At 38.0% G+C, this 18,623-nt stretch overlaps 2 protein-coding genes and 1 non-coding gene across 10 annotated transcripts in view; all 3 read right to left on the bottom strand.

The window, feature by feature from the left end:
* plekha7b (pleckstrin homology domain containing, family A member 7b) overlaps positions 1-3,040 on the bottom strand; it is a 116,177-nt gene extending 113,137 nt beyond the window's left edge. For all 8 annotated transcript variants that reach the window (XR_010795745.1, XR_010795744.1, XR_010795748.1 and 5 more), the window contains exons 1-3: positions 2,774-3,040; positions 2,593-2,669; positions 2,322-2,379 (exon numbers count right to left, since the gene is read on the bottom strand). Coding sequence is in view for 3 of the 8 variants with exons in the window: in XM_066647596.1 (XP_066503693.1) it covers positions 2,322-2,379; positions 2,593-2,669; positions 2,774-2,856 (218 nt within the window). In the remaining 5 variants the exon portion in view is untranslated. The remainder of the gene's footprint in view (positions 1-2,321; positions 2,380-2,592; positions 2,670-2,773) is intronic.
* Positions 3,041-14,657: 11,617 nt separating this feature from the next.
* On the bottom strand, positions 14,658-17,613 carry rps13 (ribosomal protein S13). Its single transcript, XM_066647581.1, has 6 exons — positions 17,527-17,613; positions 16,178-16,226; positions 16,005-16,083; positions 15,360-15,529; positions 15,003-15,103; positions 14,658-14,734 (listed from the first exon to the last, which is right to left on the bottom strand). Exons 1-6 carry the CDS (start codon positions 17,547-17,549, stop codon positions 14,701-14,703), a joined length of 456 nt encoding a protein of 151 aa, XP_066503678.1. The 5' UTR covers positions 17,550-17,613; the 3' UTR covers positions 14,658-14,700.
* On the bottom strand, positions 14,803-14,931 carry LOC136672502 (small nucleolar RNA SNORA19). Its single transcript, XR_010795881.1, has one exon. It is a non-coding gene; the product is annotated as a small nucleolar RNA SNORA19 (small nucleolar RNA).
* Positions 17,614-18,623: the final 1,010 nt, after the last annotated feature.

The following is an 18,623-nucleotide window of genomic DNA, read 5'->3' as shown; positions in this document are numbered from 1 at the left end:
TTTCAGTACACTTATTATTTATAAGTAATGTCAATCCTTATGCCTCAAGTCTCTCCCAATAGGTGAGGTATATGGTTTATTAATTCAACAATGGTATCGAATAGGTACATCCCTAGTAATCAGTTTTATGATCAAGTGTTCTGAAAAAAATATACACACAAGACAAAAACCGTTCCTTTTTTTAACCATACTATTAATACTTCTTTTCAGGAAGAAACCTCTTCTGGAAAATGACAGGCAAGAAAGTGAAGAGAATTTGAGATTGTTAGTGAAATGTAACATTAAATGTATCCTTTGTCCAATTTACCTTTAGATAACTATTTTTTATGCAAGTACCCACTCTTTTTCCATCCTCAAATGCTTGTGTGCACTTGGGTTTCTTACCAGTAAAATAACTTTCCAAATAATTACAGCAATCAACCCATTTCAGACAGATACGCTATTGCTATATGCTACTGAGATAATGCAGTGCGTTCATCACTGGGCAGTCTCTAGCACTCTATTAACCTTTTTGGACCTTGTTAACAGACTTGGAGCAAAGTCCTGATCTGAGTCATAGCACTGATCAGCACTCTTAAAAAGCACATACTTGAAATACCAGAAATGCCACAGTACTGGTTCAGTATCAACCTCCAGCCCTACTGCAGTTTGTGTGCACTTAATGCCTTCTACTTTTAGCACTCCCTCCACTTCATCTTTTCCCTAATTGGTAATGTCCTATCCACATCAACTGCATTAGCACTAATGTTCATTCATGCATTTGGAGACAAAAAATTCTTCTGAAATTAAGGGTGCTAACAGGGAATATCTCCTATGCTTGCTACAGCATCTTCTTTTTTCAGCAATGAGGATTTGCATGCATTCAGTCGTATAAAAAGCATTAGTGATGTTGGATGACATTAGTGTTGTTAGACTCCAGTTCATCTAAAAATGCTCCATCACTCCAGAAAACGCAGTTCCACTGCTCCACACCTAGGGGCTTTATACCACACTAGCCAACATTTCATGATGTTAGGTTCCATTATACTTACAAAGTTCTTCTACTGATGTTATACAGATTGTGTGTAACTTTTGTGTATGTTAGAGTATTTGAAATACATGAGAAGGAACTGTCCTCACTAAATTTAAACATCCCATACAGCCTCATTATCTAGTTCATGTGCCCCAAGTTATAATAAGAGGCCCCCATTATATTTCAAATATTTCCAAATACAGGCATCCTATACAAACAGTAATCTAGCAAGCTATAACCAAGATCAGACATAGGATAAAAGCTATAGTTAAGTGTCCTGAAGAGGTCAGTTAGTGTCTTGAAAAGGTCAAACCAAATAGCTAGTGTTTAATATATGGAATGATATACAAATATAGCATATATTAACAAATGTTTTTCCAGTGTGTTACTGTTTCTACACCATGATTCAGATGCAGCTCAAGTACAGAACATTGTTGTAATCTGAATAGGCAGGTTGTTACGGCTTTTGTTATATTTGTAATTTTAATACTGACACGTTTCAGGGACGTACAACAGATTTACCAAACACACCATAAACACAAGATTAACATGCATTTAAGCAAGTATTTAAAATCTCAAAACCGAGTTTCCTATTATTAGTTATAATACAACACAAGGCACACACCATTGTGTTTAGCATAACAAAACATGTGAAATGGATTCAGGCTCATCTTTAGGCCAGGGTAACGTGTTGAAACAGATAAATCTCAAGTAAATTGAGATGTAAAATGGTAACAAAGAAAAGCTCAACCAAATAACATTTCTACAACATTCTAAAGGATGTTGAAATGAATGGTCACTTTCCCAGCTACAAACTGCAAAGCATTACATTTTAACTTCTCTGACATATTTCTCGCAGAAAGCTTTACAAATAACAGCAATGTGCTATTAATATTAATGTCAATACTTCTACAATTGATCTTACATCATTAAACATGCAATAAGCCACTTTTTCTCCAATGATTTTCCTTCATGTCCTTAAACGGAAAGTGGTTTGGATGTGTCAGAGATTCTATGCTAAACCTATTTTGAACATGGTAGCCCTCATTTGGAGGACCTGCTCCAGGCTCTCCAGGGGGTGAGTCTGCACTTTGTAGAATCAAAATGTGCAAAGAATTATCACTTCCATAAATAATGTTGGGCATTTTTGATTGTAAAATATACGTATTGCTGCATTCATCCCTTTGCTTTGTCAACACTGTGCCTGTAGCAATAATGGCACAGAAACTAAGGCTGAGAACAGAGATTGAACACGTTTTCACCGCAGCACTGCATTTTTACAAGGGAAAGAGACTTTAAAAAGGCTTACTTTATGAAGTAGCTGGCTCCTTCGTCGGTAAAACCTTCTTCCCAGCCCCGTGGTAAATCTACGGGAGAGTGAGAGAGAACAGTTTATACCGCAAGCCTTAAGAAAGTTTCTAACGAGTGGGAGCTGTTTGTTATGATGGAGTGGGAGGGGGTGCTAGAATCCCGCTCTCCCAAAACAGTTTCTTTTGTTAGTACAGACCCCATACTCAAAAATGAAAGTACTTGGGTATTAGAATTCCCCCAGAAAAGCAGACGAGCTCACAACTTCGTACCTGAGCGTATCATGTGTCCAGAGTTGACGGGCTCTCCAGTGCGGGGATGGAGCCAAGTAGTGCTGCGAGTTTTATCGCTGGGATAAAAACAGAAAGAAACACCTGTTAGCTGAACACGGCGATGAAAATAAAACACACGAAAGCAAGGTTAGCAGAAATAGTCGCCTCTACGTCTGCTCACTTGATAAAAAAGACTCTCCCATCTCTGCACACGCCGTAGGACCAATGCTCCGGCAGCGTGTCCCGGCCGAGCTGAGCCGCCATGATACCGCCTCAGAGTCGCCTCAGTCCGGCTGCTCCATTCTCTTCTCAACGCGCTGCGCTGCGGAGCTCCACCAAACACTCAGAGCTGCTGCACTCCTTAAAGGGGAAGAGCAAACTTACTGCGAAAGTGCAGAACCAGCTTTATCCCACCATGTGAGCCGACCCAAAAGCAGGCAGCTGGGGGTCCAGTGTGTGTGAGAGTGAATGGGAGGTCACATTGGCGGAAACACTGCCGTAAAAAATATCACCTTCTCCCTGTAAGACACTCCTCATAGCTTGCGTGGTTTAACGTTATTAGGGTGTAGCTGTGGTAGTCAGACTCAGGTATGTGTGTTTGAAAAGGCTGTAATAACGCTGTAATCCTAAGAGAAACAAGTCTTTAAATTTCTCTTCGAATAATTTCCTCAAATACAAATGTAAATGACAATGTTTTGTGTCTCTTGCCCTAAATTGTTGTAGGCTTTAAGTCCCTTTATGTCATCAATGAAACATCTAAATACACATCTCTGTTTATCAAAGTAACACATTTAGAATGTAGTTCCAAGAAAACAACCTTTCATTTATTCAGTATGCATGGATCTATGAATATGCAGTAAGACCCCGCCTCTATCTTCACTTACCCCTCCAACACTTGTCTGTGGCTCAAAAGCACCACCCCACGAATTAATTAATAGTATTTGATCCATTTGACAATCCACGTCTTTGACATTGCCTTTGGAACACTGCAGTTTCAAAGCAGGGATGTGTCTGCCTCAGCACTGACTGCTTGCTTTGCTTAAGATACATTTCTAAAATATACAAGACCTACATGCATAACATTTATTTTTTCACTGGAAGGGGCTTTTTTCTTTCTCAAAAAGTTTCCTTAATATCTCAAAATAGTGATTTCTTTTCACCACAAAATAAAGCCTGTATCTGATGGGAATTTGCTTCTGTGATGTTAGGGAACGGCACTGAAGCATACATCAGTTTTTTAAGACACACTGTCCAAAGTTGAGACCTATGGATTTCTATTAGGTATAGTTTTACCTGTGGAAAATACATAGCAGTTACTTTAGTAACATATAATTGAGATGAGATGATAAGCCTCACAGATAAACAGGTAAAAGAGGAGTTTGAATAACTGAAGGATTATGAATTATTTTCCTAATATTCCTTTCAAATTCTGTCCTTTCATGTCTGATGAGAACTATAGATAAATTTCTTGAGTTGTTCAAGTGTTATTCAGACCCAAAGGCATTAGTTGATGATGGTTTTTAATATTTATATTACTTCAGTTGTAGCTAGCAACATAATTCATTTTTAACAAAAAAAATGCTTGTAGTACCTCTTCTTTAAAAATTGTATTGTGTCGTGGGCCTTGAATAAGTCTGTTTATGCTCCATGGATTGGGCCCCCACATGGGGAAGTCATGTTTAAAATAGGTTTAGTATAAACACAGATACACTCTCTAGTACCCCCTAGACATCTTGACTCAGAGAAGTGCTTTCTGAAGGGTTCCGTTAGTAAATTATCAGTCACTAGGGCTATGAATAGGTATGAGTGCATGTCGAGCCTTACCTAGTCCCTAGTCTTTTATTGTGCACTTCTCAGACCATGATCTCACTAATGGAAAAGTGATAGGTAATTGTCATTTATCATTTGTAACCATCAATGTTATTATCAAAATTAACACTAAGCTAACAGAATGGTCAGAGATTTGATTTAACCATTGCATTTTACAAGATATATTTACTTCTGCATGATTACTTCAAGTATGATCAAATAAAACCAAAACAGAGAAAAACAGCCAGCCCATGGATCCAAAATACATTCACTAATAGCTTTAAGAAGCAGAAAAATTCAACTTTGAAACGATTCAGTATCAGATTAAACAGGAGGTATCAGCATTGCTTTGAGCACATATCTAACATTTAAACATAGTCAAAATGACTGCCTTTGGCCTTTCATAATAATAATAATAATAATAATTATAATAATAATGAATAATAATTATAATAATATTAATAATAAATTGATGTTTCAAAACTTTATGCCATTTTTAAACACAAAACATCAGCACACACCTGAGCCTCATGACTCATGATACACACACTCTCACTTTCATTCTACCATAAAACACCTGGCCAAAATTCCTACAGGGGCAGGGCACAAGTACAATGAGAGAGATATAGATAAAGAGAGAGAAAGAGACAGAGAGAGAGAGAGAGAGAGAGAGAGAGAAAGCAAGATAAAGAAAGTGAGAGAGAGAGAGAGAGAGACCAACCAACTATCCATCAGGAATTTTTATCTATTCATAGCAAGCATCAGTCCACACCTAACTAAAGCAGCCAGATTTACAGACAGCAAGTGAAGGAAATATTTTGAGATAAAAAGTAAAAAAGTACTCTTAAAATTGTAAATAAAGGCTTCAACCTTTGAGAGAGAGTAAGAGAAAGAGAGAGGGACAGAGAGAGGGGGGGGGGTAAGAGGGTCAGAAACAACACAATAAGAGAAAAAGAAAGACAAAATTGTGAGACAGATTTATGGAAAAAAGAGAAAGAAAGAACCAGCTAATCAGAGGAGACACAGAGAGATGTTAAAGTTGCTCTAATTCTTACATTTGCCCATTTCAACTTTAAGAACTGATTGTTTAATTGCTACACCCTTGACAGGCGCCCCCATAATTAAATTAATTAATTAATTCATTCATTGTCTGAAACTGCTTTCAGTTCAGGGTCAAGGTGGGGCCGGTGCCTACCCGGAATCACTGGGCACAAGACGGGAACACACCCTGGAGGGGGCGCCAGTCCTTCACAGGGCAATACACACTCACACATTCACACCTATGGACACTTTTGAGTCACCAATACACTTACAAACGTGTGTTTTTCTGGACAGTGGAAGGAAACCCACACGGACACGGGGAGAACACACCAAACTCCCCACAGACAGTCACCAGGAGTAGAACTCGAACCCACAACCTCCAGGTCCCTGGAGCTGTGTGACTGCAACACTACCTGCTTTGCCACCATGCCACCCCCCATAATGAGATATTCAATGTTATTTAATTGTCAGTGGTTTAAATCTTGTAGCTGATGACTATATGAGACAAAGGGATAAAGCAGGTGGAAGAGGGAGAAAAGTAGGTGAGATATATATACGGAGCGAGTCAGGTAAAGATAGACCTGTAGATAATCATATTTTCTACACTAGCTCTATATTCTCTCGGCTCAACTGACCATACAGGAGCATTTTGTAGTTCAATGATTAGAGAATGCGGTCCACTTGTCACTCTGCATATGTTGTGTGCCACATTTCACCATGTTTTTAGTGGTCAGGACTCCCACAGGAGCAGTTATGATTTGGTGGACATTATTCTCAGTGCTGCAGTGACACTTACATGTTAGTGGTGTGTTAGTGTAGTGTGTGCTGTGCTGGTACGAGTGGATCAAATATCGCAGGTGTGCCTCAACAACTGTCAACAACTGACACCTATATCTACAAGGTGACCCAACGAGGTAGGTGTGTCTAATAGAGTGGACAGTAGGTGGACATGGTGTGTAAGGCCTCCAGCAGCCCTGCTGTGTCTGAACCAACACAGCACACACTAACCCACCTCTACCACAGCAGTGACACTGCAGCACTGAGAGTAATCCCTCAGCCAAATTATGCAACCTCTGTTGCGGTACTATGATGGTCCTGACTATTGAAAAAAAGGGTCAAAGGGGCAAAAAATGAATGCAGAGCAACAGAATTTGTTGAATTACAAAGTGTTGAGAAAATGGGCAGTGAGTGTAAACAGAAACATGGGTCTAGCGGAGATAGAAAGAAATAAGAGGGAGAGGGGCAAAGTAGGACAGAGAGTGAAGGAAAGAAAGAGTAGGAAAGAGGGACACTTTTTGCTTTGCCAATCTGTCATTTCCATCACCCATGACTGTCAGTGGGCAGTGGGAGGACGGAGAGTTTCCTCAAGCATGACATTACAATAATGCTTACACTGCATCATATAAAAGCTGCCCAACGTCCCGATACCGTCCATAAATTCTAAATGTAGTGTGTGAGGTTCTTCAATTCACAAGGCGTCTCCATCAGTGCATCAGAAAGGGAAGCGAAAGCTGATAATAAAAGAAAACGCACCACTCAGGCCTATTCCCACTTTCATTTCCAATGCCTTTATGGGCCCATGCAGTTACCGTAAGTGTTTATGTTTGCCTTTAAAACCCCACAACTATATAGTACTTTATCTGTCCCTCTGTACACAGGCTGGATTTGTTTGATTTGAAAACTCTCTGGGGACGAAAAAAAAGCTCCTAGAATCCCCCTTTGGATTTACGGCATCTTTGTTCTGTCCAGGATCAACCAGCACACTCCTGTGGAGTATCAACATCAAACACTTCAGAGGGGATAAATATTTTATCACTCAATCCCTTCTGAGGGGGGATCTTTTGTTTGAGCATCTCCTGTTGGTCCTGACGCACTTTAAAGATGACTGTAAACAAAACACAAAAAGATGCACTATGAGACAAGAGGAAAATAGACAACACACTGACAAAAATGATGTCTCAACAAGCAAAATTCAGCTTAAATATAATGGAGTTTTGAAATATTTTCATTTTGATATTATTGTAGGATTATTTAGCTCTCCTTTTCAGTTTTTGTTAGTTACTCATACTATTCTTTAATGTTCCTTGAATCCCATGTAGGCAGCCCAACAAAACTGATTTGATGGTTTTAATTCACATTTTGTGTGTTGGTGGGCTCCAGATCCCCAAACTATTTGGCAAATGCACTGAGATTAGAATGTTTAAGAAATACATTTAGAGAAATTGAAATAAAAACTGAAAAAAAAAGACCGAATTACAGACGAATTGCATTTTCCTGCTTAAAATTTTAATAGGGTGTTTTCAAATTCATTGTCTGTAACCGCTTATCCAGTTCAAGGTTGTGGTGGGTACAGAGCCTACCCGGAATCACTTGGGGCAAGGCAGGAACACACCCTGAACGGGGCGCCAGCCTTTCACAGGGCGACACACACTAACACATTCACTCTTGCGCTCACAACTATGGACCCTTTTGAGTAGCCAATCCATCTACAAACGTATGTTCTTGGACCGTGGGAGGAAACCATAGCACCCAGAGGAAACCCACGCAGACATGGGGAGAACACACTGAATTATACTGAATTACAAAAACACAACATTATTATGCAAATTATGAGGCCAGGATCCTGCTCCTTGATTCTGTGTCTTATTCATTCTGGAGCGTAGGTACATGTCCATGTATGTTTTTTTCTAACTGCATTTGTCTCCACATGTAAGCATTTCTATGACTTCCCGGGATTGAAAGCAATAAAGCAGCAGAGCCCCATCCCTGTCTACAGCATCCCTAGCAACAGCTGCTCCTACATCTGATGATTTTTCAAATTTCAAATACACATAGAATAACATTAATCTAAGCAGTTACAATTGTAAAGAAGAATCATTCAGGAACGTGACTGATTGCATCATTAAAATGAGCCAAATTATCACCCCTTGTAGTGTAACCACTTCATTTAATACATTTACTTAAAAGAAGCAAATAATGACTTGGAAAAATGTAATGATATAATCATATAACCAAACTAAAACAAGAATTATTTTTATATTTCACCTAGATTTACAATGATTTCACTTGCCATTACATCATTTTTTGTAGTGAAGGCATCTACGACAGAAGAAATGAGGTACACACTGCAGAGAGACGGATCTGCATTTGGGACAGAGAGCTGTTTCACTCTGTTGACCAACCCTCAGATATTAATTCATTTCTGCTTTCTTGATATTTCAATATTAGGTCAATTGTGACCTAAACATTGACCTAATATGCACCAGTACCCACTATTGATCATGCTTCATTTCAGTTATTCACTGCAGTATTGTCCCCACTGATGATAAAAGGGGGATATATAAAAGCAGATATTTTATGAAAGGAACAAGCATCTAAAATGATTCATAAATAATAAAAATGCTGATGTGAAATTAATTATTTTTGACAATAAAAGAAAATGTACTCAGGTCAATCAATGCACATTTTCCAAATGTTTTCTGGTCTTTTACAGTTACCGTAGTGTTTAAAGTAAAAAGGGAAAGTGTGTATATGATTTTCAATGTATCATTGTGAGGATGTACGTGTAGTTTCCACAGTGCTAATTAGCAGGACTATTTTTCCCTGCCAAATTAGACTTTAGCCTTTTTCAAGAATGCATCTTGGCTAAGCCTCATCTTTAGGATGAAGAGGAAAACTGTGTAAATCTGATGGTTTGCCGAACTATTTCTTTAAGAGTTCTCTGCAATATTTTTGTCAGTGCTTCTAGAAAGTGTCTTCAAAGTGACTGGACATATGATGGACAGACTGGAATGGCTAGAACTTTCTGTGTGAATGAATGTGTCTGAGAGAGAGAGAGAGAGAGAGAGTGAGAGAGAGAGAGAGAGAGAGAGAGAGAGAGAGAGAGAGAGAGAGATTGACAGCAGTGTGTTGGGATCTGCTGTTGACAGTGAGCCAATGTTTTCCCGCTATATCCCCAGCAGCTGGTCAGCTTCAATAAAACACCACATGTCCAAAAACACTGGGACAGAGGATGTGTCCAACTAAAACAGGCACCCACATGAAGGTGGGCTTTTAATTTAATGACATATGATTAACCTTTTCTTCTGACGTTCTCTCTATCCTTATTCACTGCAGTGTAAATGTATGTCTGTTCAATTACATGTCAATTTAATCACCCTCTCACTTCATCAGTGTCTTCTTCACTGCACACAGGGCACTGCTACACAGTCCTGCACTCCTCTGCAGTAGTGTAGCTGCTGATTACTTTCTCTCTCTCTCTCTCTCTCTCTCTCTCTCTCTCTCTCTCTCTCTCTCTCTCTCTCTCTCTCTCTCTCTGCTGCTGCCAGCAGCTCACAATGCAGCAAGGTGACTCAATGTTAACTTTCTCTCTGAGGATAGGCTGAGGCTGGGGTGGCTATGGTGAAATTCACTTCTCAATGAATGAACATTGCTCTGCAGTGGATAAATGTAGAGCCCTTCTCCTCTTTCTGTGAACCTGCCTCACATTCTCCATTTCTTTTAAAGAACAGAAGAATAGTTTAAGTTTGGCTCATGAATTGGAAGCAAAAGATCTGTATGACACATATGGGTGAACTTTTGTCACTTAACAGAGTCTGCTACGCCTCAAGAAATGCAACCTGAAACTTTCTTTCACAAGGATAAGGCCAAGCTCATTTCAGACGATCTAAAAGACAGTAGAAATAAGGGCTGTGGTCAGAGGAGTCCATGGTACAACTTGTTTTCATGAAAAAATTAACATTGTCTTTCAGTGCCAATGATGAAAGTGACCTGACTGTTGTCAGTGATAGGCGAAAAGCCAGCTGTCATTGCATGGGGTTACATAAGTGACCCCAAAATGGGTGACTTGCATATTGCCGCTGTCCAATAAAAAATATCTCCATTTTTGTCCATTTTTATTTTACTACATCATTGGAACGCACCAACTGTCCTACACACTCTATGAAAATGTCATGATGAATTGACCAATAGAAATACTCCAAAATTACTTGAAATGAAATATTTTTACATTGACATCCTTTGAAATGTAAGGTTTTTTCCTTCTGTAAATTTGCTATACTGGGAGATATGTTGGACGATTGGACAGCAATAAAGATTTTGAGCAGCTAAAGTCTGCCATACTGACCAAAACTTCCACTGTCCAAATTTTAACAACAGTATACTTATTTACCCAATGACTAAACAGGGTAATTATAAGGAAAGTTATTTTAATACATTGGCAACCTTGTCTCTGTGTGTTGCCATATTTTAAATGTGAAATTGTCAGTTAAACAAAGCTTTAGGAGAATTGACAAATCAGAGACTCTAGTTTAATTGCATTCTACAAACTATCACCTTCAGGAAAAGGGGATTTATACATTTAGATTAAGGGGAAGGTGTACATTGCTGAATTACACCTTTAATGTTATAAAATGACTTTTCCAAATCACTTGCTGTATTGTGCAATTACAAACTTCACGTCCAAGTTGTGCTGTTGATGATATCAATGTCATATAAGGAATTTCAAAATAGGCTATTATCCCATATATAATTTCAATTACACGTCCACTTCTTTGTCTAAAATTGGCCAATGTTCAAATGATATCAGAATTGTAACCTTTGCCAATAATTCATGTATTCATTACTGACCTATTAAAAGGATATGAATAGTGCTAATGGGTGCCATCTCATAATGGCCCATTATGGCTTTTTCAGCCCTGTTGTTGAATGTGTTCAATTAAGCAGTCAGAGCAGACATCTGCTTTATTTGGGACTGAGAGTATTGACGTGTAAAAGCTTTGAATAAAAATAAATGTTATAGAATCTGAATATGTGTAGCCATTGCTGGAAAGTATTGAATAAAACATATCTTCCACAAACGTGGGCAGTCTTCTAGCAAGGCAAGTACGCTGCTCAAAAATAGAATGTCCTTAAATTTATGCAGTAACTTCAAAAAGCTGAGGTGGCTAAATTGTATTCATGAGAGGCCTTGTTAGCATTTAGCAAGCACCAAAATTTTGGTGGACACTGGGTTTGTGCTGTGTGCTCTCCATGGCCAGGAGGCCAAGATATAGCTGGGAATTGCCTAGGGCTAATTTGTAAGGTAAAGTATATTTTTAAAATAAGCTAAAAATGACTTATTTTAGATGTCAAACATTCTAGTGTCCAGGAGCTGAACTCAGTAGTGAGAAATTTGAACTCTTCAATAGTGTCAAGTCTGCCCTCTTGTGGAGGTATATAACATTACACGTGTCTTAAACAAAATATCCATTATAATAGTCTCGTCCTTTTCTTCTTAAACTGCCAGCTGTTATAAAGGATATTGTGTAATAATATCTTATTAACTTAAAATACGAACTTAAAACATTTTAATAATTTATCATACATGTATCTTACATGTATTTAGGCTGTGTTTAGTTACGGTTGATTTTCAGTATGGATATAATAAAATATTTTGCAAATTCTACTTACTTACTAATATACCAACAGTCACAAGACGTTTCAAAGCTCGAAGAATGAAGACGTGCTTTGTGCCCTCAGCTAAGGACATGAGCTTTGGCTAATGTCTAAGAAGAAAATCACGGATACAATAACAGAAATTATTTTTCTCCAGTTTTTTACTGGACATATTCTCCATGATCAGGCAAGGATCTCTACCATCAAAGAGAAGCTGGGAATAGAGTCACTGCTCCTTCCCATCTGAGATGGATGCCTTCTGGTTGCATCTTGCTGGAGGTATTAAAAGGGGAGAAATCCCTGGGGTAGATCCAGGGATTACTAAATGGATTATTCCCAGTTGGCCTGGGAATGCTTGGGGATCCCCCAGAAAGAGCTGAGAGATGAGATGAGATGCGTTGTAAGACTCCACATTACTGATTAATGCTTAAGATATTGCTTATTACATCCAAAGGGCAGCCGGCAGCAAGATCACAATCTAACATTTCCCAGAAACTGTTGATATAATTAGAACACTTTAGGTGGATAAATCTGAGAAATTAGTTTTTCCAGACAACGCCTTGTCTGGTCTTATAGATTTGGATCTGGATTTTGTAATCCAGCCTAAACTTTTTTCTGGAGCAAATGCCACAATTGGGCATTTCAACACGATGTAAATATCTGTAACACATTTAACACCAAATCTTTATCATTTAAAGCCAATTCCGTAATCTTTATTTCACCTTGTGGAGCAGAGAATGTGGAGGACACATTTTGAATAAAATTTACTAGAACAAAAGGCAACTTAATCCATACTATCATTACACATTGTAAAAAGCTGTTTTTACGTATCCATTCATGTTCTCCCCGTGTCCGCGTGGGTTTCCTCTGGGTTCTCCGGTTTCCTCCCACAGTCCAAAAACACATGTTGGTTGGTGGATTGTTGATAAAAGTGTCCATAGGTGTGAATGTGTGTGTGTGTGTGTGTTGCCCTGTGAAGGACTGGCGCCCCCTCCAGGGTGTATTCCCGCCTTGCACCCAATGATTCCAGGTAGGCTCTGGACCCCCGCGACCTTGAACTGGATAAGGGTTACAGATAATGAATGAATGAAAAAATTTAAGGTTTGACACAGTTGTTACATTTTAAATTGTAATGAAAATACAATTACTCTTTTATTAATATTTGTTCTGTAAAAATTTGTTTGACTCGTTATCCTAGAATTTTTACAAAAAAAAATCTTATTAGCCATAAGCATTTCTATACGTGTTTCATTGTCTGTCACGTTGGGTCCGGAACCCTTCTGGAATCACTGGGCGCAATGAGGGAAAACACCCTGGAGGGGGCGCCAGTCCATCACAGTGCAACTCACTCACACCTATGGAAATTTTAACAAGCAACTTGTTTTTGGACCATGGGAGGAAACCAGAGCACACGAAGGTAACCCACGCAGACCTTGAATACACGTGGGAACACAAAGTCCTCACAATATGCTCTGGAATGATCTTTAAGTGATTTTTTAACTATATTTTTTGCTCATATTCCATTTTTTTCCTTCATTGTATTGTGATGAGTCCCTAACCTTTTAAAGTGTTGATTATTTATAGACCAAAGGAATCAAACAGCAGTTCCTTGGCTAATTCACAACACCAAAACATTTTTTGTAAAGTTTGGACTGCATTGAGCCTATATTAGGGAGGTCGTTGAATGATTAGTTCCGGTTCACAAACACCACTGCAACTAGGGCTGGGCAATGTAATAATAATACGGTATACAATTGTATTTAAAAAAGTGGACAGTATCTCAAAATGAGGGTGGTATTCATGCCATGTGAGTGGTGTGTCAAATTTTTGTTGGGTCTTTTTAAAGTTAGCTAAAATGTTCATGTTCATTTAAGAGCCACAAGGAGGGGACACCGTTTGAGCTCAATGACTGCTGTCAGTCTGAAAACGGGTGGAGAAAAACACAAGCCCAGTAGCCCACTGCACTTTAGCACTGAGTTTGGGTTGAGGAAAGAAAGCTGTAAACAGACAAAAATTTTCAGATGTTTTGAGCCTTAATTAGCTTAAAAATCTGCTGTGATGTGCTAAACCACAAGTGCCTGTTTGCACCAGCTGTACCTCTGAACAGTGTATACCATCTTTTCATTTTTCACCCCCAAATATTCTTATCCTTCAGCACTAGTTGCCGAAATTTGAACTCTCAGAGATTATCGTCGACTTGTCTTGTTGTCCCTAACTCTAGCTCATGTCCATCACCCTAGACCAGGATTTCTCAACCCTGTTTCAACTGATCAGTTCATGAAAACTTTGCAGTGTGTTAAAAGTGGGAAGCCATCTATAAGACCAATGTTGGTCTTATAGATGGTTTCCCACCTTTAACACACTGCAAAGTTTTCATGACTGCTCTAAAGAAAATAGGACATTTACATTTAGCATCTGGCATGATCATAGGTTCTGTTGCATCAAAGCATCACATTAGTGTTATACAAGTTGTATGCAGTTGCATGCGTGTGCCCTATTAGCAAGACTACAGATGTTGTTCATATTTGTGCGACACTGATTAAAAACGTTTGTATCCAGACTACCTATTAGTTACTTTTCCAGTACGTCATTGTTCATGTCAACGTGTTCATTTTTTAGCTATTCACCATGGTATATTCAGATGTTAATAATTTGATAGTTTCTGCCATTACTACTCATTTGATATTATGCACCACTTCATTTCTGAATGACCTTCAACATGCATTATTATTTAGAAAAATATAAGTCCAAATTAACCCAAAACAAAAACACCACAACTATTCATTCAAATTCTTTATTTTGTCCAAAAAAAACTTGATATATTTATGCCACCAGTGCAGAAGCTGTGGAGGATTCACTGTGGAGAAAAAAATGGTTTGCATTAGACTGAGAAAATAACTTTACATTACATCCTCTAAATGAATACTTTGTTTGAAGGGGACTGGCAGCACTGGCACCAAAGAGCCAAACTGCTAATTTACCTCCACTGTTAATCTAGCACATTAGAAATATCTCAGTTCTTATAGATAAAGAACAGGACAATGAAATGTGCAATAAATCTATCCAGCAGGTGTCAAACAACTTTACATTACTACAGCCTGAATGCTGCCACAATTTATACTTACTACTTCCAGTTGGGGGCAAGTACTCTCTTGGTCTTGTAGTAGCGGGCAAGCCTGTGGATCCTGCTCTCAACAAGAATCAGACGGAACTTGGCATCCTTGTCCTGCAAACAAGTTCCACAGGAATATAAGCATTATATACCAGTTATTTCTGTGAATTAGGGTACCGTCTACAGAACAGCTCAAAGCCTTCAAGAACACCTGGACATATATTAGAACATTACTGTCCAGATGTCCTTACTAACCATGGCATTTAAGCACATGCCACCAGAAATATCCAAAACAAACCTGCTTATATTACATGCACCTCATTAACAATTGTGCCATATATTTGTTTTTCATCTATATTACAATATTTACCTTTCTGTTCCTCTCCAAATGCTTCCTCACAGCAACAGCCTTCTTGATAAGGTGGTACAGATCCTCAGGCAAATCAGGGGCCAGGCCCTTGGATTTCAGGATCCTGAGGATCTTGTTGCCAGTGACAAAACGCACTTGCGCCACACCATGAGAATCCCTCAAAATCACACCTAAAGCAGACCAGATAAGAGAACATCAACTAAAACAGTAGTTGCTTAAAAATGTACATGTATAGTATAGGCAATGGAAAAAAAATGTTTAACAAGTATTTCAACCCAATATTCAATTATGTTAGAGAATATTTTAGTAATGCTGGGCTACATTATCTACATTTTGTTTCTTCTACTATGAATTCTGATCAAGGCTAGCATTACAGAGCACCAGTTTCTACATATTATAAACACTACTGCCATTAGTACAAATATTGGCAGATACACACAAGACAACACTGGACACTTGCATCAACCAACAACGCCCACGTTAAGGCATTCCTAGGTTTAATTCAAAACAAAAAAACAGAAAAATACGCTTCAATTGCAATAATAGGCTGCCACATGAGGGTTACAAACCCTGAAACATAAATAATTTACTTCAATGTGCCAAGACTATCTCAAAACATGTGAACAAACAAATTTAACTACATACCAATCTGTGAGGGAGTCAGACCTTTCTTGGCCAGTTTGAAGATCTGCTCTTTGACATCATCTGATGTCAGCTTCAGCCACTAAGCAACAAAAAGGAAATACAACATTTAGGACATGCACTGTGTATTTAAAAAAAAAGGAGAATCACGGCAAGTAAGGAAAGCCTCCACTTACGGTTGGGACACTGCGCCTGTATGGGAGTGCCGACTGGGACAGGCCCTTACTGAAACAAAAATTTAACTACAATTAATACAACATAGGACACCAGTAATTATTATATTGTTATACACATTGTCTTTATTTATTCAGATACTGTCATAGTATGACTTAAAATGAGGCATACATTTTGCTAAAAAAAAAAAAAAAAATCTGTCTCAGAGTTTACTTATCCTTTGGAGAATAACACTTCAATAATGTCTTAAATACTCTTATAGACATTGAGGGGTCTGACAAACATCCCATTCTAAACAGATCACTGTTTTTTCCCCCTTTTAAACAGTGGTGGGGAGAGGAACCTCTGATTCCAGGGTGCTTTAGTCAACAAAGCAGGATTTCTCAGTTTAACTAGATTATTTAAGCCCTGGCTCAACTGTGTCAAACAGGCAAAAAAGAAAAAAAGAAAAAGAAAAAAGACAGACATACCTACAGGACATTTCTGTTATCTGGCTAATCGAAATCCTTTCTGAAATAGTCCCTAAACGCTTAGTTATGGTTACTGCATTTCAAAAATGACATACATAGTTGTTGTTTTACGGTAACTTTGACATGTTCTTGCCTAAAATGTCCATAAAAATCCATGCAGGTGTAGTAAAAATGGCATTTAAGCACATGCCAAGTCAGATTACCCATTGGTGCATCATTTTCAAAATTACCAGGTCAGTAAGGTTCTCTAATACGAAGACATCTAATACTTCCAATAAAACTACCGTTATATATATAAAACTGACACACTGAGCAAACGCGTTTAAATTTTTATGCTATATAAAATTAATTTCTCACTTAATATTACATAAAAAAGTAGATTTAAATTCAGTCGTTGAAGGATTTAGTTTTAATATATCTAAAAAGAAGACATTCATGGACGTTAAAAGTCTATTTTTTTGCTCGAAATATCTAGTCCACCTTAAAATGTACAATACAATACCGCACGTTTTAAGGTGGAAATTAATTTTACACTTGAACTCCGGGACTCTCCGGCTACACGCACTAGACAGCATTAGATATGGAATACAGAAACATTGAAGAGGCAAACTAAGCTAAAAGTACACTGAATATTAGAACTAAATCGACATTATTCAGCACTAGACAAATGTTCATTCGCTGCGCTAAAGCGCGGCCATGACGCCTGCTGAACTGCCGCTTCGTGTGGCCACACTCTCACTTAAAACTCGCCTTTATTCACCGACTTTTAGCACCTTCTTATACTACACACACAGCTTAAAAAATGCCCAGTGCTTGGTAGAAACCGTATTTCGCCATTTTTATGAGCTTTATTAGCGTTTGACTGTAGAATGAACACGTACCCGGGAGCGTGCATGCGACCCATGATGGCGTTCAGGGAAAGAGAGAGAAAGAGAGAGGGAGGGTCTGAACAAGTAGCGCTCAGAGGAAATGACATTCACACAGAAAAATAAAAGTCCCAGCCCTGATCTGTTTATTTTGTGTGGGTTTTTTTTCTTTCTTTCTATATTATTTTTACACCACAACTTCATATAAGCATAAATCTCAGAGAACACCGTGTTTGACTCTTGACAGATTTCAACTCGTTCTCCTGATCACTCCTCTTCGTTTTAAATAATAATAATAATCAGGCCTTCTGCTCTAAAATGTTTTTAAATGTTTTTGAAATTATATTTAGCTAATTTAAAATGTATTATAGGCAATTATTCGGATGGGGCGTTATGTTGGCATATTGATATTCATATTTGAATGATTTTATTCATTTAGTAACATCTACAAATACATCGTTTCATCGTTTATAATAATAATATTTTTGTGTATACTTCTATTTCTAGATACTTCTAAAGTAGATAGTTTCTAGATACTACTAAATCAGCAGCTACAAAAATACACATGAACAAAATATACATTATACGATTATACATTTTGTAAAAAACAAACAAACAAATAAACACAAATATATATTATGAATTCAGAATATACTTACACACTCACATTATTAGATATAAATTTAAAAATATGTATATATTTAAATATTTAATTAATTAAAGTGTAATTAAGCTCAGACATAAATTACGACAACGAGAAGATCTTTACAATTTTATATAATAAATAAATAAAAATACATTTGTAACAAATGTATAAAGCATTTTATGCGATCTGTAATTTTTATATATTGACGATATCAGGAAAGAGAGCGTTTGGAGATCAGAGGAATTGCAGGAACGCTGCTAGTCTGGATTCAGAGTCGTACTGGCGCCCTCTAGCGTTTCTGATTGAGACAGCATATAACGGTCTGGTTTTCTTATACCCAATATTCCTTTCGGACAAAATTGATCCCTGTCAGAGCTCACCGGAGCCGCGATGATTGTCTGTTTTTGTGTATTTATAAATATAAAGAGCGAATGGCGATGTTAAAGCGTATCGTTGCTCAGTGATT

This window comes from Hoplias malabaricus, chromosome 16 (genome assembly GCF_029633855.1).
Source record: "Hoplias malabaricus isolate fHopMal1 chromosome 16, fHopMal1.hap1, whole genome shotgun sequence".
Lineage (NCBI taxonomy): Eukaryota > Metazoa > Chordata > Actinopteri > Characiformes > Erythrinidae > Hoplias > Hoplias malabaricus.
This window is presented reverse-complemented; position numbering and strand designations above follow the sequence as displayed.